This window comes from Labrus mixtus, chromosome 1 (assembly GCF_963584025.1).
Source record: "Labrus mixtus chromosome 1, fLabMix1.1, whole genome shotgun sequence".
Taxonomy (NCBI): Eukaryota; Metazoa; Chordata; class Actinopteri; order Labriformes; family Labridae; genus Labrus; species Labrus mixtus.
This window is the reverse complement of record NC_083612.1, coordinates 19,677,784-19,703,884: the sequence shown is the minus strand read 5'-3', so window position 1 is coordinate 19,703,884 and position 26,101 is coordinate 19,677,784. Positions and strand designations below refer to the sequence as shown.

The window sequence follows — 26,101 nt, the reverse complement described above, 5'->3', positions numbered from 1 at the left end:
AGTAGCGTCTCATGAGGTACATTTGGATAAAAAGTTATACTCAGTCAAGGAGCAAAGAGGTTTTATATCTGATGTTAATAGCTAAACAAATCTACAACAACACCTAAAATACAGAGCAAAGTATTCTTTATTGGGCAATTTGGGCTCAGTTTTTTGCTCAAATAAACATAAAAAAGCGTTGCTGACTGTGGCCTGTATGGATAATTTTCAAAAACAACTGCAGCTGGGGCTTATGGGTATTGAAGTGGAGCATGTGTGATGGATGGATCATCATCAAGAGGAACGGCAGGATGGAGATGGATAACTATCTCAGCAGCACTTAACTGTCTGCCACATTTTGTCTGCTTCACAACAACACTTCCTCGTTACTTATCACTTGTTACTTAGTTAACCAATCAGATGCTAGGATGTATAAACTCAAGCCAAATGTTATTAAAAACCACAGAGGTATGTTTTGGTCACAGTAACTAGATGCTACTGAAAGTATTTACTGAAAATAAAAAAATATTATCTTTATAAACTCAAATATGTAAAAAGATCACAGTATAAATGTTGAAAACATATTTTAACAAAAACCTAAATAAATGAATTAACTCAAAGATATGAATCTACTTCACTTACAGCAGTATGAATTTAGAGCGGTCACCAATACAAAATTATATTGGTAATATATAGATAGATTTTAGTTGATTTTCTCAACATCAACCTGTTTTACAAAATGATTCAGGGGACTCTGTTTAGAAGCATTATAAAAAGAATAACGTTTATTTCAGGTCATTTTTTGATAATTGATGACTGTTGAGTATTAATAAAGCCAAGATCTCACGGCGTCAATTTATAATCTATATTTAGATTTTGACAAAAATCACAGAGGAAGAAGAAGCCGCTGTCCATCACTCAAGTTGAGAGGTGAAAACAAATGCTATGAAATGAAAAACAAGGAATGTAAGCATTACAAGAAGGTTCATAGAAACTATTGATATATGAGCATATAAATCAAACGATGCAGATATGCTTCAAGTTTAGAAATAATTAAAGAAACTGACAGATTCAATAACCCAGATATATAATATGTTTTCCAGAAATGGAGATATAGAAATAACAAATATTGTTTTGAAAATGCAAATTTTTTAAATTCACTATAAGCCTACATAACTGAATCCAAATCTGAGACAGATGATTGTTTATGGCCAAAACAGATACAGATAAAGACACAGATAATGTCACTCTAATAGAAAGCTCTATATTACATTTCCAGCAATTTCTTTTGTTTTGGCTCTCCACATAAAGACTGTGCATCAAAGTGATTTCTTTCGTTGGACCCACTTGTGTTTAAAACACCTCGGTTATTTATTGTTGTCTGTATGAATTAGTATAGCACCGGCAGCAGTCACTTAAATGCTCCTGAGAGTGATCCCTCTTTATCTGCTGTATCCGATTACAGACTTCGAGGGTTATTTTTACATTCTGTCTTGCTTGAAAGTCAATTAAGATGACTATAAACCTTGAATGATTTTGTAATTAAGGAAAATTGAGAAGGGGGAAAAATAGAAGACAGAGAGTCAGAGCGAGAAATAAAAAAAATACCAAAAGTGAAAATTGATGAAGAGAGAGAGGGAGAGAGAGACAGAGAGAGAGAGAGAGAGAGACAGGGGGTGGAGATGGAGCGGGACAGAGACAGAGCGATGGAGAGGTAAAATGCTCCAAAATAGAAACCAATTCCAGTGGCGAAATGGAAATACAAGTAGATGAGACAGGGTGCAAAACAGAAGAGTGACAGGAGAACTTTAAGCACAAGTATAATTGACATGTTGTTAAAAAGCCACAAACGGAGTTACTACAAAATTTAATTCAAATTTGGAGATCAGCTAAATGTGTCAAATTATACATTCAGTATTGAGTATACATGTATGAAAAGAATATCTAAGGTAAACAGTCTGATAAAGAGACAAATAACCATCCTCTCTTTTTACAAATTGGTCTACTCTATTAGAACAAGGGCACTCAGCATAACAGATATAATGTTTTTACAATGAATGAACGGATGAACAAATGGGAGGCAGCTTGAACTGATCTGTCTACTCGTACACTGGTTTATTATTTTTTCAACATTTGCTCTAAATTAACTGAATAACTGTACAAGCAAAACCATAACAAAGACTATGCAAATAATAATAAATGTATTATTAATAGTCCCTTTAATGTGCTGCTGTTCTTTTTGTCTAAAACATGTAATGAGCACCCTTTGTTTAAGCATTTACAAACTTTAACTAACTTTTAGCATTTAAGTATTAATTTGTAACACGTCTATAATCAAACAGTGAATCGTTAGTAATACATACTGAAACTATATGACAGAACAAGTCGACTTTGATTTGTTTTAATGGGATAGAAGTCAAAAAGATGTGAACCGCTGGAAATCTGGAATCTCAATTACTCAAGGTTTCAACTTCTCCAATATAGTGAAATCATTGGTATCCCTCAAATCTTGACCATACTATTATCTTGTTGATTCGTGCGGTTACACCCATTGTTAGTAGAGTTGCTAAGTTACTTGAGTTGCCGGTTCCAGAGTGTCTTTTTCCCCATTGTGTGTTCATTTTGAATTTCTCTTCAAGCAAAATCTTCAGTATTATTTAACATAGAAATACTGGACTCTCACAGATTATGTAAATGAGCATTCGATTGAATCATTTCAGTTTTTTCTTGAAGGAATCATGTGTACTCTGTAGTTGTAGCTAAAAGTTTGGTAACACTTTCTATGGAGCCTGTCTCTATAATGCATTATAATAAATGATGAACAGGCTTATAAAAGTTTGAATCCGTCAGACGTGTTTAGAGTCTTACTCAAAGAACACACCTTTTGCTTTTGATCAACAACCAGATGCTCATAACAATTGACACAAGCCATGGGAAATATGAAAGGGAGTTTACTTTGAGTACAAATTAGTTTCTTCTACTTTGCAACTCAACCACAGGTCAATAGTCAGAGAATTTTGATTATAAACTTGAGCTTGCCTAATAAAAAGTTGAACTGCCTAATAAAAAGGCTCATAGCCCACATTGAATTTAAAACGCTGTAACCTCAGACGAACAAACACACACATTTGAAGATTTTGAGTGAGCATCTGTCTTGTTTGAAATACACAAAAACTATCACAGCCTACAGAAACTCTGAGCGTGCAGAGACCCAGCACGACTGTGTCGGAGACAGTCCTGACATCAGCTGGTGGAAGGTTTGAAGCTGACATAAAAATAGTATTTGCTTATGAGTGACGAATCCCTCTGTAGTCAAGAGGCTTCAAGAAGCAGTTACTCATGCACACAGGTACACTCTGCAGCAGCTGGCTTCAGGTCTGCCTCACATCTTCATCTGCACGGTGTCAAACATATCTTCTGTTCATGTCTATCTTGTGTTCATGCAACAATGGCATTCATGATGATTTTACAAACTCACACTCTTCCTTGATATCCACACCATGCTTTGTTGTCCCCCTGAAGACCCTCATGCGTATACCTTGTCACCATGTGCCACTCACTTGCCAAATCGCAGGCCTCCGGCATGCATGTGGCTCTGGACCATCTGCCAGCGCCCGGCCTTGCTGCCCCCCGTCACCATGCTCCGAACACTGTCACTGCGACTGGGCCCCGCCCCAGTCCCAGAGCAAGCACCACCCCCGCTGCTGCTGGCCCCCGGCGAGGGTCCAGCACCACCCTGCCCACCCTTATCTGCAGCCCCACTGGGAGGAACAGTAGTAACAAGAAACACGGACAGACAGAAAGAAAGGACCAGGAGAAAGAGAGACGTACAGACGAGAGACAGACGCCGGAGAGCAGAAGAGTCATCAGCAAAGTTAGTCAAACGGGTGAGTAAGACACTTTGTGTGTGAGCTCTCAGTGAAGCCACAAGTGTCCAGTTCACAACAAAAAACCTGGAGCATCTGTAGCCAGTCAGCCAGCCAGACAGCAATAAAAAAAAACAGTGAAGAGGTCTGTGCAGAGATGCATGTGATACTGTCTAACCCTGGGAGTAGATTGGAGAAAACTGTTCCCTCTGAACAAGGATATCTTTAAAGGCACACTGTTTTGTTCAAAACTGCAAAAAGTGAAAGCCGGTGGGTAACTTTATGTAAGCAGTTTTTTAAGATTATCTACAAGGCCCAATTCACTTGTAAAGAGTAGAGTATAAATATGGATTACTTTTTCATAGCAACCTTGCCACTATAATCATTTTTTATACATCTGAAATGAGAAACAGGCCAAAGAGTTTCAGGGATCAGACACAGCATGTCAGCCACATTTTACTGCACAGGGGCCAACAATGACCAACCTGCTGGCTGCATGAATAGGGCATAATAGCTTGGTAATGATGTGGATACATCACCTTCCCATTCTTACGGTACAGAAGCAGCTGATGATAATAAAACACTAATGTCTCTTTAATCTCACAGCAGCTCACCTGCAGCTCATAATGAAAACAGAAGCACTTTTATCTAATGAGTTTGTGTAACATTTTCTCCACAGTAAAATCCCACAACTCATTTGTTATCATGTCAACAAATCCACCCCAGATGGCCTGGACCCAGAGACAGACAGACTGTACACTTCAGAACAGTGACATCCCACTGAGTGAGGACAAACCAAAACACACAGCTGCACACCAGGATGATGTGTTCAACAACATTTAGACATTAAGTGTAGGCTGAAGGTAAAATGAATGAATTCTTACGAGCAGATTGAATATCCCTTCTACTAGGATGCACTTTAACTAGACCACAATTGTTTTTGGTTTTTGCTCTAGTTTAGTTTTTTTACAATGGTGTTTTAATTATAATTCTCAGGCATTTCTTCACTTGTGTAAAAAGTGTAAAAGTCTGCTTTGAAAAATGTATTTGATTGGAAAGGAGTATAAAATATTTGCCTCTTAGATCTGCTGTTTCCTATCTGAAAAATGCCACTATCTCTGACAAATTGAATGTCGATCAAGTATAAAAAGATTACCATATAAGTAGCACAGTGCAATGCCATCACAACGATCACTGCTGATATTAAAATCGCTCAGACACCACTCCAGAGACACAGCACAGAGTCATTGATTACTGTGGTTATGAAAGAGTCAATTGAGGTGTAATTAGAGAGGATACGAAGGAACAGGTTCACTAAATGCCTCAGTGATGTGTGAGATACAGCTAAATGAAAAAATGGAGGTGGATATGAAACAGACGTTTTACCATCCAAACACTTAATTGCTGAACAATACACAACAGAGACAGTGGGTCTATTTTTGGAACAGGGCTCAGTGGAGCATACTCAGGAGGGCTATCAAGCAGCCTTAAAGCACTTACAGTACGCTGAGTGATAGTGGGAGTAGTGACAATAAATGAGCAGAGAAAACATAGCGAGGGGATGGAGAGGTGAGAGGAGTAAAAACACTACACACTCACAAAAAGACTAAACAAAACACAATAGTGAAAGAAAATGAACAGAAACCACCCCATTAAAAGAAACAGTTAGATATATTTAGAATCATACTTATTAGCTTTCTGGCAGAGATTAGATGAGAAGATCGATATTACTTCCAATATAGGTATGCTAATTATGAAACTAGAACCAGGTGACACAGAAAACGGCCTGCTCCTATATTTAGCACCTTTATGTCCTCTGACCTCTCAAAGTGCTTAAACAGAAAAGTCCACACACACATTCATACACTGATAACAAGCGGCTGCCAACAACTTCCCTCACTCTCACACAGCGTTAGCCTTATTTAGGGATCAAACCATCTTCCAATTTGTGAAAACCCGCTCCACCTCCTCAACCACTGTTGCCTATGCATAGCTTGTGGGCTATGTTGACTATATTGTTACCCTCTGTTAAACAGCAAATTGATGCTTTTACCCTTTGGGTATGTGGTTGAAGACAGCGGATTCATGAAACCAGATACAATGTGTTAATTGGTGATTTTTAGAGGGTCGAGTTGCAGGTTTTTGTAGCTGTGAGGCCAGGCTATTTCCCCTTGTTTCCAGACTTCATGCTCAGCTAAATTAAGCTAAGCCATCTAAGCTAAGCTAACCTTCTTGCTTTGGCGTTAATGTTAATTTATTGCAACAGTAAGAGACAGAAAGTGGTGTTAATCTTTTCGTCTAACACAATGCCAGAAAGCAATGAGAATTCTTATGAAAACATTTTTTTTACAATAACTGCTTTAATTATAAAAACAGAAAGAACAAAAAACATCTAAATAATAAACAGGCAACCCTCTGACGACTCCTGCAGGCTTTACCAACTGAATGCTGAAGTAATTGTTTGCTACAGCATTCTGAGGAGCAGTTTTCGAGAACAGAGAATGGGTTGTACAAATAGGGGGAAAAGGTTCAGGTGAAACAGTGAGATCTGCTCTCCGAGGGTTGTCCGTCTCCATGGTAACACTCCATGGGCTGCAGGTGAGAGGTAAAGAGGGTCTGATGAGGCTAGCAGGGCTGTAGGGAAAGGGGCTATCAAACCTTTCACTTGTACACCCTGTGCACCGTGTGGAAGCAAAATAAAATGATTTCATCCCAGATTTGATGTTCTGTGCTTTTCTGGCTGAAACTAGCAGGCAGGACTGAAAAAAAAAAAGGATATCCAACATTTGATCCTTTATGAAATTTTCTCTCTCGTTAACATCTGTGATTTAAAGCCTGTTTTCATATAGGGTTTATAAATAAATTCCTCTTGGCTTGTAGCAGACAGAAACACTGAATTTCTATCTAAAAGCAATCATGTGGAATATTGTTATATTTATGTCAGTGGGAGGGCAGGCCTAGGAATCACAGTAATATTGAGGGATGGTGCACATCTCTATCAAGTGCTGCATGGCCAGCAGTGCATACTAAACACCGACTCACTGAGGACATGCCTGAAAGCAAAAAACATGAGGATTACCAGGGATGAGAGGAGACTTCTGTTTGAAGATATGTGTCCAGACAGCGTTACAAAATGAGGCATTCTGCCCTCCTTTAGACTATTAAATATGACCTTCTCTTTGCTAAGAGTGATATATTGATCAGCCTTTGGTTTGTTCTGTCTATGTTTTCCAAATGATAATGTAGCCAAATAATAGACTTTGTTAAAATCACCAATAACAGTGCAAATCAAAATCCACTGTGAGAATTACGTCCAATTTTTACTATGACAGCTACTCGCACAGCTTCGGATGAGTTTTCCAAGGTGCACGTAAGCCCCTTTTCATTACAGCCCTGCTTGGACAGAGGGGTCCCTTACCAGCCGTGACAGAGACTCACTTGGGCGTGAGGCGAGGGTCTCCATACGGTGCATAAGGAGACATGTTTAAGAGGAACTCCTTGGGCGGGTAGGAGCTCCACCTCTGTTGCACGTTGCTGCTATCGTTGTTATTCCAAAAGTCTCTGTCTAGATCACTGTGGCCAAAGAGAGCGACAGGGAGAGGTGAGACAGGTAAGGGCAGCAAAAACAGCTATGAGACAGAAACAGAATAATATGTCAGAAACAAGGAGGAAAAAAATATTGAATAATAGTGTCTCATCAATATAAAGGTCAAGTGGAGAGATCCATATTCTAAAACAGTTCATGAAGCATACAGTAGAGGCTTAATGCATTTTTCTCATACATGTTGTAACCTTACATCCATTACAGTTTGCAGAGAGGTTCAGGGTAACTGTTTTATAAGTTACATATCTTTAAAACTGATCAAGTGAAATGTTAATACATGATAAATCACCAAACAGTGAGATAGGAAGAAGTTACGTCATGTTTTTACCACAAAAATAAAACAGAGGAGGCAAAAAACAGTTAAATGTAAACAAAGACATCGGATTATTGGAGAAATGAAATACATACGAGCTCAGGGAACAACTTTTCAAAAGCAGGTAAAATACATGAAACATTTAGCTACGTGATTCAAAGTGGTACATTCAGGACATTTAACCTTAAATCTTTCTTTTGACAGAATTATCAAAGATCCTTAGAGATTTATATCAAATAAAAAATGCATCCTTCTTTCCATCCACCCACCCATCCATCAGACTGTCTGTCTGTCTGTCTGTCTGTCTGTCCATTCTGTCAAACTGATCATATTGTTTTTGTTGTTTGGACAACTCAGTTACATCTGGACCTTTAATTTTACATTACTTTGTTAAAAATAGGCTGCACACAGTCATTTTATAAAAAAGTGATTCAGGGAAAGATAAATTTAGACAAATCTTTTGATAATCAATAAAATCATGGCATGTTGGACATTTCCAACCTTGTACAGGATTAGCTTTTTAATTAGTAACTGACGATTACAAATTGTTAATATCACCACATCATAGATCATTTCTTTATACCTGCATATAAACCTGTCTGACACCTACTTGATGGCTTTATTTTCCCCTCGACCTCTCACAGATTCTGGAGAGCTGGCAGCCTCCACCCCGGGTTTGTTCCTCTTCCCCTGCAGAGACACAAGAGAGGGACAGAGACACACAGATTTTAGAGTCATCTCATGATCATTTCTTAGAAACACATTTTTGAAAGTCAAATGCTCATTATGAAGGCTTCAGAGCAGCATCAGGTTTCCCACATGTCGAATAAGAAGGTAAATGATGGAAGGAGACACACTTGGTTTGAAGCCAGGACTACAGCCTGCATCAAACGTGACGAGGGAACGTTTAACTATGATGAAAAAACACGTTCACAACATAACACATGCACAAACATGTTTTAACACCCAAAGGACACCGATAACATTATACCACAGGGCACAGTGGTTTAGATTTATTAGACTGAATAGCTCCATTACAATCCTGTGATGTGATGTGAGCTACACATAATTCTGACAATACAATGATAACTTAAAGCTGGAAGACATTCATCAAAACTTGATATTTTTTACTATGATTAGCTATGATTTATTTATTTAAACCCCTTTCTGTTTGAGTTGCCATAGCATGGTTCATTACACATATAAAAGCTAAAGATACTGTATTTATTATGTTGGTCAGACATTGCAGCATAGCCACAGAGCTAACACATACAGAGACTGTGGTTATGTTGTCAGCAACCCAGCAGCTGATGTGTTCTGCCTATAAAACACAACTACATCTGAAAACTACACAGCTATAGTGATACCACTTAAAGACAACAAGAACAGTGTTTGGGGACCTTCTGCTGCTTGAGTACACTTGAGATCATAAACACAACTTAAAGGTTACATTGTTTAGGCTCAAGAGTCAACTTGTCACCCAGTGTTGATTATTTGGTATCATAGTATTTGTAAGGGCTTTCACCAGTGGAGCATACACTCAATCACCTTTGTGTTTACTCATTCAGCAATAAAGTGATTTTATATTAATTCCACTGAAAATATTTGAGATAATTACCTTAAGAAATTAATAGATTAAGACTGAGGCTTCTTCTTCTCCTTAACAAACATCAAGCACAGCAATCTCCACAACAAGTCCTCTCCTCCCCTCAGTCAGAGCTCTGTGTTTCGGTGAACTAAAGAATGTTAACACATTTACTGGGGATTTCAAATCTTCTTATCCTCTATTATAATGTTGTTCCCAGGGAATTAAATACAATCTTGACAATGAGTGTTTGTATCTGGACTGACGTTAAACTGGTATCAAGTATAAAGCTGTTTATGTAAACAAACAAACAAACACCCAGATATTGTAAAGAAAGAAATCCAGACAATACAAATCAGAACAATAGCCAGTCTACTCACAGTAGACCAGAGTCTCTCCAGAGTATTTAGGGGATAAACAGGCTCATTTGGAGAGTGAAAAAATACAAGATTGGCAGAAAAGAAACTGATGTATACCACACATCTTACTTACTTTCTGCATTTTTTCTTTCCACTTAATAGATCATGCTTTTCAGCAGAGCAATATACTGTAGTTACAGCGTTGACCCCCATGTTTTTATTGAACTATATTAACTGAACACTGGAGGGTGATACCACTGAGCTCTCTAGCTGAGTCATGCAGACCCCCTACCTTTACATAATTTTTTCATTATAATCTCACAGCAAGCACATAAAAACCACATGTGGTATGAAATCCACACATAAAGTCTACTACACAGACAACACCAAGACTTGCTTTTCAATAGAAGTTTTATCCATATTTATTACACATCATTTTGGACTCGATCCCGTCTGGAGACGTTGGCTTTACAGCCATCTGTTGCTGTGGATAATTATCTTTCCGATAAGCTTGACTGAGTTTTAATCACATATGTCATTTTTTTCAATATTCATGCTGGACTTTACAGACGACGCCTCCACCTTGGTTATCAATATCACATCATGCCAAAATGAAAAGAATTAAGATTCAAAGCTGAAACCTCCAGGTGATGAACATTTACAAGTGAAATATTATCCTTATGGACATTTCGGCTATGAGAATGTTAGTACGAATTTTGATGAAATTCATTCATCTTGGTAACTTTGTGAAATGTACTTTTTAGGTCTGTCTACCACCTGTTAGCACTCCTACTTTGGGTCTCTGAAGCTGTAACATTATATGGGTGAAACACCTAAATTGTAGCAGATCTTTATTTGTGTAGGAGCCAACCATATGTTGTCAACAACAAAGAGTCTACATTTGTTATGTATACAAATCAGTGTCATGTCATCTTTATTGTTTTATAGTGATGTACCCAAATAGAAAGGAATTTGTGGGCTGCACCTTTTAACAGAATATAAGCAGCACTGTGAACACTGTTACTTTGTCAGCGATTTGTAAGCATGCGTGTTTGGTCAGGTTGTCTGACCTGGGCCAATTAAATGGCGTTATAATCTTCAGTCTGTTTCATGATTTCTTCATTGGATTTATACAGCAGAAACAACCCCCACCTAACAGAGAACAAACGTGTAGTTTCTTCACATTGTGATGAGTTTTATATAAGATGAATTCCTTGCAGGTATGTTGTGTTATTGTGTTATACTGGAGAATTGTTTACTTATTTATGTAACTTATCATTGGTCTCCTGTTATTTTTATAGCAGCGAGTCTTATTGTTTTGTACATGCAGAGGGACCTAGGTTTGGTGATAAAATTGTCCCACTTTCCCCTCCTACAACATCAAACCTTTCTGCTTTTTCTGTACATGAACTGTCAAGCATGATGTTATAATAATTCATAACTTCCTTCTTTGATGTGTCAATCTAACTCTTGCTCTCTGCCTCAAAATGTAATAGCACACTCTTCCCCTCTGTGACTATAAATAACTCTTTTGCAAACAGAGAGAACAGTAGCAGACATGATGATGTAGAAATCAAAGTGATTAAATATGTCATTGCAAGTTCATTTGAAAATTCCATTTTATTAGTGGTTTTATAATAAATAATTGTCCTTCTGTATGCAATTAGCATTAGGTGTAGCCGTGAGTCAGTCATCTTTTTGAAGTCCCTTCTTCAGACACACTTTAACCGGCGAGCCTTTCCTGATTTTAGTTGATTTTAAAAAGTAACTTGAATTTCATTTTTTTAAGTTCCTTTAAAATAATTTTATGTATTTTACAGTTCTTTTAAATGGATTTTATATCTTAATGTATTGTTATTTCTTAATCTTGCCTTGTTTATTATTCTGTGACCTGCCTGTTTTTACATTGGCTGTCCTTGTAAAGCACTTTGTAACTTGTTTTTGAAAAGTGCTCTATAAATAAAGATCATTATTATTATTATTATTATTATTATTATTTTTAAAAAGCCATTTTATATTGGCTTCAAAAAATATATATAATTTTTTGTAAGTGTTAAGGCTTTAAATGAATGAATGAATTCACATAGAGCATAAAAACACAAGTGACAACACATGTCAACAATCATGTGAAACAGCAAATAAAAACATGAAATATAAATTATAAAAATTAAAAACAAATTAAAATACATAATTAATTAAATTATTTAATGTTTTGTTTCATTTAGCCCCTTCATTAGGAACATTTAGGGGCCCTTGGTGTGAAGTCACATCTTTCACAGTCATGTCACATGCTGTAACTGTTTCAAAATCATGCCTACAGGCTACTTTTTTTTTTACACTTCACCTAATGTCATGTCATTGTTGGCAGATGCTGAAGAGACTAACACACATACTGAGAAAGCATACAATTTTAAAGCCCCAGCTGAGTGTGTTCTAAGTGATAGAGCTGATGTCTGCAGCCATGTAAAAGATGACGATGGCCTCAAAATGAGGACAGTCTGAAATCATGATTTGCTGAGCTCACTTGTGTTGCTTTACTAATTAATGAAACGAAGAAATGTCACATAAGAGGGTCTGTCACGATGCATATAGTCAGTGAGGAATCATTAAACTAATGATGAGATTACGACACATGTAGGAAAACTGCTGTCTTTAAATGAGTCAATGTTGTTGACTGCATAAAAAGATGGACAACATGACAGCTCCCTAAAAGTAAAGCCAAAAACATAAGGGTTGTGGAAATTAATAATTTTTACGATGCATTGCGTTGGCGTCTGCCACCAGCCAAATGCGGTTGTTTTGTGCAGTGTCGGGTGAATCTGTTCAGCCAACCGGCTATGGTGGTGGGTGAACCTAGAAAACAACAACAAGCAATCCCTACTGCGCAAACTTCATATGTTCAATGAATTAGCACACATCCAATGTCCTAACATTTGTACAATGGGAGGAGGGGGAGACACGTTGTAAAAAACGTATAAACCGTCGATGATTAGAAGTGAATATTTTCTGTGCACTCTCAGTTTTTATGTGTTTACTGACCTATTTAGAAATGGTGAAGGCTAAGGGAGCATTTTTCAGTGCTTCATCTAACCTTGAATATTGTTAAATAAGTGCACAAAGTTTTTCTTCTTAATTCCATATAATGTCTGAGCAGTGAGCACCTATTATCTCATGGGTATGACAGACTATATTTCAAGACATTAGGCCGGACTTCATCGATTGTGAGCTGGTCATTGTTTAAAGTTCTTATGCCAACTTGAGATGTGAGGATGGAGTGCAGAATGGAGGCCGTCGGTCATCGCCCTAGTTTTTGCGGTGTGTCCGGCTCCGTCGCTACCAGTCGGCCCTTTTTTGGTGATGACTCAGCGCCTGCCGTCTGTGAGAGGAGTCTCTCTGATTGGCTCTACGGAGGTTTAATTTATCTCCAGCACTCGACAAGAGTTCGGGAAAGCCGCTTGAGCATGTCGCTGTAGTATCCATGCTTTCATCCATTAGTGCGGTTTCTCCTTATTTGTCGCCTCTTCTTTTCTTTTTCCACTAAAAGACCAAGGGCTGACAACGCCAGTGCCATTTTCAACATTTTATCAGACATTGTTCTCGATTAGTAGGCTACCTATAATACGAGTAGTGCACGACCGTGGCGTGAAAAATGATCTTCTCGTATCATAACAACGGAACAGCATGGCTTGCTGACGTGGAGAGTTATTTCCTCTCACGCATGCGCATAACGCACGAGGTGGTTGGCCATCAGCTGTAGTCTATGCGGTGTCTTCTAGTGCAGCTTTTTGGCCAAGACAAAAAGCGACACTAGCTCTTTGCTGTCTGCTTGGTGTGTCAGGGCCTTAAAACGTCGGCCTGAGGGTTAATGCTCAAACTCACTGTGAAGTGGGTGATACATGTTAAAAGGCTGTTAAAGGGTTAACTGTCATTGAATGTCTGTCAATGAACTGAATTGGTAGGTTCTGAGGTTTTGTATTTCAGTCAGTGCATTTGACCAGTATTCCCTCTTTTGCTGTCTATTCAGCTGTTTCCTTGTTTTTTTGCATTCAACTAAAAACCACTCATAGGTGATAGGTCAGTTTTACTCACACTACTAACACATAATGAAAAAACAAATGTCTATTGCGAAGGCTAATGTTTGTTTTTACATGACTGAATCTCTTTTCAGACTTTGATAGAAGATTTGCTGGTTGAGAAATTTACTGCTCACTTTTGAACTTGATGATGAATGCCATTACTTGTTATCAATGAAGGTTTTTAAGCAGATTGCAGCCTGCAGGCTCTCAAACAGCACAGTGCTGAATATTTATATAAATACAGCCTTCAGTATCCTGCAGTATTCCACTGTATCCATCTCTAATGCATCCACAATATGCTCTATTATTTATCATGTCACATATCATGTGTCCAGCTTGGCACAAACATTTCCAATGGAAACAAAGCCTCAGGCCAGGTCTCAACTATTCCTATAATCAGCCACTACACTGTAGACAAATATACTGGACCAAGTTAACACACATGACAGAATAGTATTTGATCCAGGGTCTCAGAGAAGGATATATTTCTAGCAAAGGAGAATATGCTATCAAGTGCAGCTCATCTATCATTAAAGAGAATCATAAAATCTTAAGGAGGCAGGAGAGGAGAGGGTGGAGAAGGTAGAGAGACGGTGGGAGGATATGAGAAGCAGAAGGGAAGAAGGAGAGGACGGAGAGAGGGAGCATGTGAGAAACAGAAAGGGACAGAATAGAGGAGGTTTGAAACAGAATCCAGAATAAGGGTGTTATAGATGAACTTAAGATAAATTGGAGATATGAGGACGTCAGCTGAAGCGTTGCCGCCCAGCTTCCCTGATGAGCCTCCACCTTTGGTTCTTCTTCTTTCGTCATCTTTTTTCGTCAAATGGGTGGATGTTTAACACTGAGCATCCAGCCTCTCTTTTATGCCCGTCTTCGTTCCTCTGTGGCAGATTCTTGCTCTGACTCTCACTTCCCACCTCCTCCCACTCTCCTCCCCCTTAAAGTCCCACAAGACAACCTATGGCTGGAGACCAGCTCCAGACAGCTTCATCACTCCTGAAACTCATTCTCTCATATAAATGTATTCCTTTTAAAAGCAGAAATGTATCCGTTTATATGTATGTAACGTGAGTGATTTATCATACAATACATGACTTTAGAAAACCTCATTCCTTGAGTTTAAGATAATGTATCATTAACATTATTTTTTTTAAAGCAGAAATGTATAGAAAGATAGAATTGTTGTCTGTATTAGGATTCCTGAACATTAAGGCAACACAAGCACTTTTGGTTAAGGCTAGGGAAAGGTTCAGTGTCCATAAGAAAAGCAATGGAGTAGGCCTTATTGACCATTTTACCAAAATATAATCATAATGAAAACTGCAAGCAGTGATGAAGGGCCCTCGCACCCCTGTGCATGTCGAGGTGTGTCGCAACCACGGGGAGCACAGCAGCAGAGGGATGTGGCAAAGCAGTGCACTGTCCTATAAAGGTATTAAAAGCCCCCCCCCCTAAAAAAAAAAGAAAATCTCTAAACACTCCTGATGCTCACTGATCTACTTCTGCCTCATGTAAACTACCTAACTGTGAACACAACAGCAACTCAAGCAGGTGTCACAGGTATGTATCAGCATACCTGGAGCGTCTGCTGGCTTCAAAAAGGGGAAATGAATTTGTATTCCCTTCATGAAGTAATTATAGGTGTTGGATTGGAAGAAGGAAAGTCATCTAAAGATAGAGGTCGGTATGTGGCCACCTGTTGCTGTTTGGCTGGTATTGTGTTGTGTGGCTCACTCCGACTACTTTGTTCGTTGCCTATTTACAGGCTGTGTAAAAACACAGTGCACACACACAACAGATAGCAGACCATGAGGAGATATTCAGTGAATTGGACAAAAAGAGAATTGGATTGGATTAACAAAGGTTAACCCACTTATCACCCAAGTATAACTTTGCAAAACATGCCCAATGACAGACTGCGATCCAGGTTTGTGTGCATCTGGATACAAATTGGAACCAGTAAAGATACTGCTGAGCTGTTAACTACAGCAACCTTATTATTGGCTATTAATACCACATAAACCCCAATTTTTTTATTAATTTTTCTGACATTTCATTGGCAGATTTATTTATTTTAGTAAATAGATCAGCATTTTAATAGATGGTACCTTTGATACTTTTCACTCCTGGCACATTCTTTGGATGTTTCTTACCTGTAGGTTCTGTGGTGTTCTGTTTTTTAACTTTAGAAAAGCAGCACACCAACAAACAAAAGATTACAATAAGGAAGATTAAAAACAAGATGCAAGGACTCTGAAGGGTAACTGCAATGGCAGCAGGGATGAGAAGAGAGGGATGGTCTTGGAAAAGGAAATCAGTGACATTCTGACGAGGACATGAGATAAAGAGACAAAGGGACAAATACAAACCAGACTATTTGGTAGAGAAGTTGAAGAAGGGTGAGACAAAAAACAAAGACATAGACATAGATAACACAAGGATAAACAAAGACATTGAGCGGGTTTGTTTGTTCCAGGGTTTTACTGCGAGCCAATAATAGCACTGTGGATTTTAAAGAGCACTTAGCATACTTCAAAAGACAAGTCTGCTGTTAGAAATGTTTCTGAGGAAAATTGTCTCATTTAACTCAACACAACTCAGCTTTATTTACATAGCGCCTTCCATACATAAAAATCTGCAGCCCAGAGTGCTTCCCAAAAGACCAGAAAATGTATTTTTGTTATTTTCCTCTGAATAGGCCAGTTAACCCCCAGCTTTTGTGTCTTTGATCAATCACTAAGCTGCAGTCCCTCCTCAAACAGCGGGACGGACAGATGGGAGAGGGGACAAAAGGGAGGACCGAGTGTATGAAATGCCAGCAGATCAAAATGTATGGGAGAATTACCGTTTCTACATCAGCAGCCAATAGCTCAGAGAGATGCTCATTAGCATATGAATCATTAGCATGGCGCTGGAGGCCAGAGGCACACAGCCATGATGCACAAAGCTCAGAGCGCACAAAGCCATGTTTACAGAAAGCACTGAGGTCTCAGATCATGTTTGCTGTCATGGCCAAACATACAGCCTCTCTCTGCTGCTGTGCGCAGAGAGCACAGGGGGAGAAAAACACTCTTCTACAAACAACACAAAGCAGGCAATCACTGTATACATTCAATTCAAGGTCACAAAGTCATCAAAAGAAAACCAGACTGCCCACACGACTGCAATTCATCTCAGCCATGAACAGTGGTGGTTGGTCAGAGACGTGTTGGAAGAGAACGTGGAAGTATATGGAGATGTGTCTTCATGAGAGCTCTTTGCCCTCAGTCGCAGGGTTGAGAACCTCCATTCTTTTTCCCCCTACCTACTGCAAATTGCAGCAAGGAAAATCCAACAAAGTACAGAGAGCTCCAGTTCGTATTTCAATGTGTCTATATTTTATTTTTATGAGGTTGATGCCAATTTAAAATGCATGTTTTCTTTATTTATAATATTTTGTTATTGTAGAAAGTCTTTCTTATTTTGTCTAAAGATTTATTTTAATATTAGAGAGTATAGAGTTTTTTTTATTTTTTATTAATTTTGTAGAAAACCTAATTTAGAAGATTTTTTAGTGATGTGTTTAATTTTGACGGAACAAAAATCAGTTATTTTTCCATTTCCATGTCTGCTCTCCAGAAAAGAAGAATAAAATGCTTCTTATTTGCTATCTTAATTGCCTATAGCCCTAGGAGATCCTATTCAGTCTCTTGTTTTGTCCAATCCATTTATCATCTAAAGATTACAGTGATACCAATAACATCTTTGCAGTGGCAAAATCTTTTCTTTTTTTTTTTTTTAGATTTTTTTTTTAAATTTTTTTTTGGGCTTTTTGAGCCTTTAATTGAGAGATAGGACAGTGGATAGAGTCGGAAACCAGGGAGAGAGAGTGGGAAAGGAGCCACAGGCTGGATTTTAACCCTGGCCGCCCGCTTGGAAGACCAGCCTCCATACATGGGGCGCGTGCTCTAACCACTGCGCCACCAGCGCCCCGCAGTGCCAAAATCTTGAGATAGAGTGTGTTTGGTATTCCAAAAAAGTGTATTTAGCAATTTCTGTCAACCAACTATTGACTAAGTAGTGAAGTTGTAATAAAAATCCTGAAAGTGTTGTGGTTTATAGTGACCTCTGGTTAAAAGAGATCAGGATGGGCGGGTGAAGGCAGGAATGAGGTTCACAAAAGATGACCCACAGTACAATGTCAACTCTATGCCAACTGTATGTGTTCTTATCCTCTGTGCAAACCAATAAAGACATTTAAAAAAAATATATACATATATATATATATATATATATGTGAAAGATTTGAAGGACCACGTCTAGCACTTGTGGCATCTGTCCAGAAGAGATGCCCTCTACAGAGCTTGTGTTTGATTATTCCATCTAGGACTACTGTAGAAACATCCTGTTTCTATGGATAAGACCTGCTTCCAAGATAAAGGGCTCATTCAAACATATTGAGAACACATCAGTTATTATTTTCAGGTGTTCTATACTAATTGAGAAGTACACAGGAATATAAAACTCCATAAATAGATATATCCCAATAGATACAATGTCTTACACACTGGTCCTTGCAGATAAATATTGAATATACTTCCGGAAATATGAATAAAAACACTGTAACTTACCAGTTTACGTTGGCACCAGGTGCAGACTCCACATAGAGCTACCAGCCAAACGGCACACACAACGACCGCAACAGACACCAGGAACACACTGAGGGACACTGAGCCTGAGGGAGAGAGACATACACAGGACAGACAGAGAGACAGAGAGAGAGAATATAGAGGACAATATTAGTGTGTATGTTACACTTGAGGTTCCTGAGGTCTGAAGTCTTGAAGTACATTGTTGATCCTTCCACAAGTTATTTATTGTGTAAGAAAATAAATAATAAGTGCAGCAAAGCTCCTTGTTTGAAAGAACCACAAAGGTATTACAGGAGAAAAGCAGTGTAATGCACCTTCCCTGTTTCCCTCCTTCTACCATTCATCCATGTCATTCATCATCCTTCATAAGACGGAGAGTGAGAGCAGGAGTGAAAAGGGAAGGGGTGGGGGGGAGGGGGGGTCTAAAACAGCTCCATGTTCCCAGCATGTATCAATGGAAAATGTGCACATGTCAGGACAAAATAATATCTCAGGGACGGAAACTGTGCAATTTACAGCTTCCGTCTCTTCTCTTCAATCTCGTAAATTACATGGCAGCTTTGTTCGCGTCATGACAGGTGAAAACTTCTTTCACAATCTACTTTTCCTCTTCTCTATTGCTCTCATTCACTGCCTATGATGATACCGTTCATTTAGCTCTCTGCCAAGTACTTGAAAATGCACGGCATGCTGGCAAAACAACAACTTCAAACAATGAGCTCATAAATGCTACATCCTTTTACTCAGCAGTACAGTCGATCCTCCTCTAAGTGTCCCTCTACCTGGAAAAATTAGTCCCACTGATGATGCTTCCATTTAGTCCTACATTTCACTTTTCAACCTCATCAGAGCTCTTTTAATGTTTACGCATTTTGGAGCCAATTACATGGGTTCGCTAAGCTGCCTTAATCATCCTTATCCAACCTCTCCTAAGCAACTACATAAAGGTCTTTATATTGCTCTACTTGCCTTTCTTACATTTCTTCAGTCAAACAAAAGCAACTCAAAGATAAATCAGTAGCTTTTTATGCACCAGTTGCAACAGAATTGAGGTCTATTGCCTGTTTTATAAGGTGTCTGATCCATATATTTGCAAATATGATGGCCATGCAGATCATAGGGTGGATGTTTTTGCTTGCAGTCTGCAGCTGACAGATAAGATAAGTGGTCCCAATCACACTGGTGTTTTAGAGAAAATTATAAACCCCAAAAATCTGAACACTAGCTCCTGTAAAACAGCACAAGAAGAGGAATTAATCTCCAGCAGGAGGGAGCACAAGCAGCCGGAAAGAAGAAAAACTCCTTTAAGACCTTAAGATCTCCAAGCCCTCCGTGTGTGAAGAAGCAAGTCTGACAGTTTTTCACTTGGCGGGGCGTTTTGGGCAGGGGGGACTTCAAGAACTATTAAAGCAATCAGAGTCACCAGTGTGGACAAAAGGTAAATCCTAAAGACTATAACTCTTACAACTACACATTACTTGATGTGGTCTTTTAGACTAGCTGCTCTGATTCTTATCAGATCTGTCACATTGTTCTTCTATAAATAAAACCAGCTATCCTGACAAAAACAAGAATGTATTCACTTGTTTGTTCTTGTAATTTGAATTCAGCTTTCGGGTAAAAAGAAGCTGACGATAATAATTGGAAGGATTTAAACCACTTAAATCAAGGCTACAAACCTCTGCATGAATGTAAACTTGATGAGCCTGTGGGAGATAAAAAGAGATTTTCATTGTGAGGTTAGATCAGTCAGCCTTGAAGTTAATGTCAAAAATAACAAGAAACTACCTTCCATACTACTCTCCTGGTGATCATTTTTGAATGCCATGTGCCTCAAGCAGTGCATTTTAATCTTTTCTGACTGTGTTTGCAGATTACCCTTCAGGTTGGTTTTTCTATCTTTTAAACATGTCCAAAGGTAATTCCTTTTATTCGTGTTATGAGGCTGCCTTGCAAGAGCTACATTCCACACTGCATCAAGGATGTGGGACTCAAAGTTTGTTAACAAGTTCACCACCTCCGCCTCATGTACAGTACATGATTAATATTTTAAAAAATCAGAGAGTGTGATTAAAACACAGATATGCGGGTCACACTTACCCCATTCACACCCGTTCACACACTGATGTCAAAGGCTGTTATGTAAAGAGTCCATCAGTATTAACCAATCCTTTTCATACACATTCATACCTCCCCAACGAAGCAGAAGAAGACATTTAGGGTTCAGTGTCTTGCCTAAGGACACATCTGACATGTGGCTGCAGGAGCTGGGGATTGAACCCCAACCTTCCAATTAAGAGACGACCGACTCCACCAACTGAGCAAAGGCTGAGGATTACATGTCAAGCTACAAATTACATCTCCATAACATAAAGAATAGTGATCTTAAAAAAAAGATATGATGAATGTTACCAGACATCAACCAACTGAACTTTGCAATATTGTTTGCATGCAGGATCTCACATAAGCCTCTCTTTGAGATATGTCTATGGTGCATATATACATGATTTTTTTAAGAGCAGTTATGAGTCCACAGCACTAGAGTTCAGCACCATGGACAGCGTCCTACACTGCCAGAGCATGTTTGCTGCTAGTTTTAAGTACGTAGAAACTATCAAGTAAGCTTCAAAAATGTGTTGCTCTTGAATTTGTATCACCCAGAAATGCTTTTGGGGATCCCAATACAAAGATGATTTCAGGTATTGTATGTTTTTAGAGTTATGTTTCCTCTTACACACACAGGAGTCTATGACACTATGCGGTGTAATTGTTGTACTGAAGGTGCAAATGTGTGTAGAGCTGAAAAACTACATTTCAGTCTGTATGTGTTTCTCATTTTGTCAATCAGAAATCTAGAAGAAGAAGAAAATCTAGAGTTAAACAAAGATCACACCAAATTTGGAATCAGACAGAGTCAAAATTCAGGTGTTATAAGAGAGGTGTGCTTAAGGTGTAAATGATCATTTTTGTTCTTGTTTCTTTAAAAATAAAAACATTTCTAGATTCCTTGTCACATTTAGACTTTTAGTCAAATTAGACCTTGAATAATAAAGTTTCATATTTCTCCATTCACCATTGCAAATATTGTGATATATATATATTTTTAAATATCTACAGAGGACTTCATTTAGAGTCTGATTCCGTGCCATCATGATTACTGCTGAGAGATGACGGCTGCTTTGTGTCTCAGCTCTCACTTTAACATGATGCCCGATGCAACACTTGTAGTACCTCAGCTCCTGCGCCCCACATGCAATTTGTAAGATCTCTTCTATCCTTAATTTAGAACAAGATCTTTGCCAAGGAGATGAGCTCATACCCTAAGAAAATCCACTTCTCACTGTGACTTCTGTTAGAAAACGACCTCCGGAGCATCAGTTGCAGGAACTAGCTTCATTAGAGAACTAATCATTGCTGTGAAGCTTTTTATTCCATGTGCTCTACTGGGAACTTTGGATGAGTGGTAATAAAGTCCAGTTGTGACCTCATTTTGCACTGATATGCACTTTCTCTAGTTCTTGAAAAAGCATTGGCACTGAGGTGTACTCAATTGTAAAAACATCCTGTTACAGCCCCAGCCATACCCCCTCTCCTGTGAGTGCAATTGACCTCTATTTTGATGTGTGTGTGTGTGTGTGTGTGTGTGTGTGTGTGTGTCTCTTGGTGAGTTGAGTGAAAATACCATTTAGCATGTTCTGCCTACTGGTAAAACTTGATTGGTGCACAGCTGTAGTAAGGAATAACCAATCAGAAGACAGTATCCGCCTCATCAACGGTCTTGGACCATTTAATTCTTTGATTTACTTTCGGCTTCCTCGACATTGGAACAGCCTTCAAGAAGATCCATAAGGGAGCTGAGAATATTGACATTTTTGAATTTAATCTAAAATCTAATTTTTTTCAGTTTGGGTTAAATGTGATACTTATGGTTATCATTTATAGTTATTAAGTTCACAATTACTATTTTTTTTTTGCATTTAAATTAACATCTTTGTGTTTATATCATGGTTTTTAGTATTTTTTTAACATATAACTTCTCAAAGTCTCTTATTCCTTTTTAATATACCACCTTTAGTAAATCCATTTTCTGCTCCTTTGTAAATCACATGAATTTATCTATAAGCTATATAAATAAAGTTTTACTCATTGATTGTATTCACGAAGGCTAAAATTTGTATTTCAAGACTATGTCAGCTCAAAATAGTCCTACAGTATATTGATGAGATGCCGTAAACACACACACCCAGCTGATGATGTAATGTCAGGTCATGGAGAGTTGAATAAATGTGTGTTATACTTTCAGATGCAGCACATGCTGTGCTGTGTTTGGAGTCACACTGTGGACCTCTTAGCGCTCAAAGTGTAAACAAGAGACTCTGGCAGAACAAGTATATCATTCAAACTTTCTCTTTTTTTTTGTCATGTATTTGTTTTAATTGTACTCTTGACATCATTGCCCTCAATAATTTATCGAGATTAATTTAAGGTTGATTGGATGAATCATGTTTACTCATTTATGTTGGAGTAGTTGCATCGATAGACTGATTAATTGTAATGCAAAGAGTAGTACAGATATAATTACAGGCTCAAGTGTAGTCGCTGTTCTTTTAATAAGTGTTATTCTTTTCTACCCACATCCTACTTGCAGTCTCTCTGCCAACATGCCGTTGGTTTTACTCGTGTGGTAATTATAGAATTTATAACACATCTGATTAGAGCTGCTCATTAGATAAAATAGTCTTCATTAAACTGCTGCAGCCTTTCTCAAACCAACACCCATGCAAATGAATCCCAATTTTGCTGCAATCTTCATAAAGGGAGTGATTATGATGAAGTGTTGTTAAGTGACAGGGAGGTATAAAGTCAGGTTTATAACTTAAGGGGGAAATAATCCTGAAACTTTTCATATCATATATTTTACATTCTTTATACGATGCAAGACAAAATGTGTAACCATGCACAAAAAACTTGACCTCTTGTTCTTAGACGTAACCAGGAATATAATGTACTAAAAACCCTTTACATGAGCATTATATCACTGCTGTCTTCGTTTCTTTCACTAACTACCTGTAGCTGCATGTACAAAAACCCTTCATCCCGTCTATTTGTATAGTTAATCAATGTTGAAAGGTCTTTAAATAGCCTAACATTGGGTTGAATAATTGATGATGATTTATAAGACACACATAGTCCAACTCACCCTGAATTACAACTTAAAATGTCAAACTTCCTCCTGAGTGTATTGAAAGTAACAGCGGAAATCACTTGTATCTTAACTCCACTTAATATTTCCACATTCAAATCACAGCTGAAAACTATTAATTCAATAACCTGCTCCTAAATTACAGGCACACACAAAAACTGATGGAAACTTTGTATTGCAAAGGTTCAGATGTTAACCTTGAATCCATTTTGTTTCATGGAAATGAGTTTCATTTTAAATCTACAGAAGATTTCCACCTGACTCCTGCAGCTGCAAAGAGTTTGTCGAGGTAGATCATGTATAAGTTATTGTTATAATGTTCATGTTATCCCACACTATAAAAATATACTTTTTTTATAAATCATTGAGTGGTTTTCAACATGTAGCTCTGCCCATAGTAAAAAAAAAAGTCCAAACGTATACCTTTAATGCTGACTTTGTTTATGACTTACCCAAACAGAAATGTAGAATCCATCAGAAATTATCAGCAAGACTGTTATTTCAAATGGAAATAGTTGCTGCACTATTCACCCCGAGACATAGCTCTGCACACCACACCGGGTTTCTAAGTAAAATTGAGCCCAATTGACGTCTAAAATGCATATCCAATGGGTTTCTCCCGTTGATGCATTGCAGAAGATATATCACTCCCAATTTTATTAGAAACATGGTGCAAGAGAAAATTATATGATTTGAAATTCTTGGAGTTATGTAAAGCCCGACAGAATCAGATCTATTTTAGTTGAGTAAAAAGTTAAGCATGGCAAAAAGCAGAGTGCAGAGATGGAAGGCTACAAAGCAAGTTGTATTATATTATTTAAGTTTAGATGTAATCTGTATAGTGTCCTAGTTTGTTGTACTAAGACACTGTAGTGAGAGCATTACAATGTGAAAGTCATGATTGTTCTGAAATCAGCCTGCTTCACAAAAGTGTTACTGTGGTACAACACTGCCTCTCTTCTCTGCTGTTTACATTACTTGCTGCTATTTATCATACCAAGTCACTTTAATCATCACTTGTCACTTTATCTTGTCATTCTATGCAAATACTGTCTCAATTCTCAATTCCCCCCCAGTTAACTTCATCATTCATTTTGTACTGTATATACCCCCTGTTTTTGTTTTTATTTTTATTTTTATTTTTATTTATCTTATCTATTCTGTTTAATGTGTATTTTTGAGCTTTCTTGTCTGTGCTGCTGTAACGCCCGAATTTCCCCTCGGGGATCAATAAAGTACTATCCTATCCTATCCTATCCTAAAAGGCTGGAGTATTTCAGAGAATGTTCATGAGTGTGTTTTTGTTTTGTATAACATTGTTTTCCAATCTTTTCCTTCTATTTGATAAGTATAATAGTATTTCTGACATAGAATGGCGAATGTGTGAAAATAAGACCAGGCTGTAATGAATTGGTGTGTCCTCTAACATGTGGCTTTTTCAGGCTTTCTCACAAACGCATCCTGACAGTGTCCTTCCTAATTCACTCGATGTTCTCTCTTCTCTTGTGGGCACTGGTATCTTTCTGTCAAATGTGCCCCTTGCTCTCAAAGCGTCTCCTCTCCTCTACCTGCTGTGCTTATCCGTTTGTGCTCTGTGCACTCAGCCCCTGGTGCTGGTGCCTGGCACGACACACAGAATAAGCTCCATTAGTCAGTGGAGACCTCCCGAGGAGCATCTCTTACCGTAGGTTGGCACATCGTGGAGGGGGCTGCCACTGTGGGAGATGACCCTTGACTGGCACAACAGAAGCACTGCTGGAAGAGTGGTGACCAGTGGGAGGAACATGGATAACCAATTATACAGAAAACCAAAGGGGAATGAAGGAGTATAAAGTCTCTGTTAAATAGGCTGCCAGAGTATTAAAGCTCCGCATGGAAACACTGAGGATGCGGTCTGAAGATTACATTATGTACCCTCTTAATTCAGTGTCAGAGGGAGGGAGCTGTAAGAAGTTTGGCAGGTAAAGAAGACAGCCGGCTCAATCTTAAAATCCCAGCAGGAGTTTGTTTATCTAACGTGTAACCACCTGACTGCCCTGTTGGCCGGAGAACAGATTTACTGATCCATGCTGTCAGAAGAACAGGGAGTCAGTATTTATATGTACACCTACAGTCCCCTGATTCCTCTTATAGATTTTGTATTTGTTTTACAAATTGCGACTTGTCAAAACTGAAAATTACTATTGATTTTATTGGAGTTTAAAGGGAATCAATGTACAAAAGTCAATCATTTTCAAGGTCCAAGGAAGGATATTTTATGGTTTTAAATAAGGGGTGGTTATTTGCAAATCATTTAGTTGCAGGGTGATTAAATAACAACAGCAAATAAAGGAGGACAAGTTGCATACTTACTCAATGCCACAAAAAGATTAATAGTTATTTTCACCTGACAAGAGCCGATTGGTCAAAACACGGTGACCATTGAACTCTTGCGGCTTTTAGTATTATACTGGCTTGTCCTCTTTTTCTTGCATTCAAAGTT

General features: G+C 38.3%; 1 protein-coding gene across 2 annotated transcripts in view; it reads right to left on the bottom strand.

Moving 5' to 3' along the window:
* The window catches only part of syt7b (synaptotagmin VIIb), a 104,999-nt gene that overhangs the window by 32,113 nt on the left and 46,785 nt on the right, over nucleotides 1-26,101 (bottom strand). For both annotated transcript variants that reach the window (XM_061037165.1, XM_061037164.1), the window contains exons 4-6: nucleotides 18,396-18,499; nucleotides 8,373-8,452; nucleotides 7,284-7,418 (exon numbers count right to left, since the gene is read on the bottom strand). In XM_061037165.1, the coding sequence (XP_060893148.1) occupies nucleotides 7,284-7,418; nucleotides 8,373-8,452; nucleotides 18,396-18,499 (319 nt within the window). The remainder of the gene's footprint in view (nucleotides 1-7,283; nucleotides 7,419-8,372; nucleotides 8,453-18,395; nucleotides 18,500-26,101) is intronic.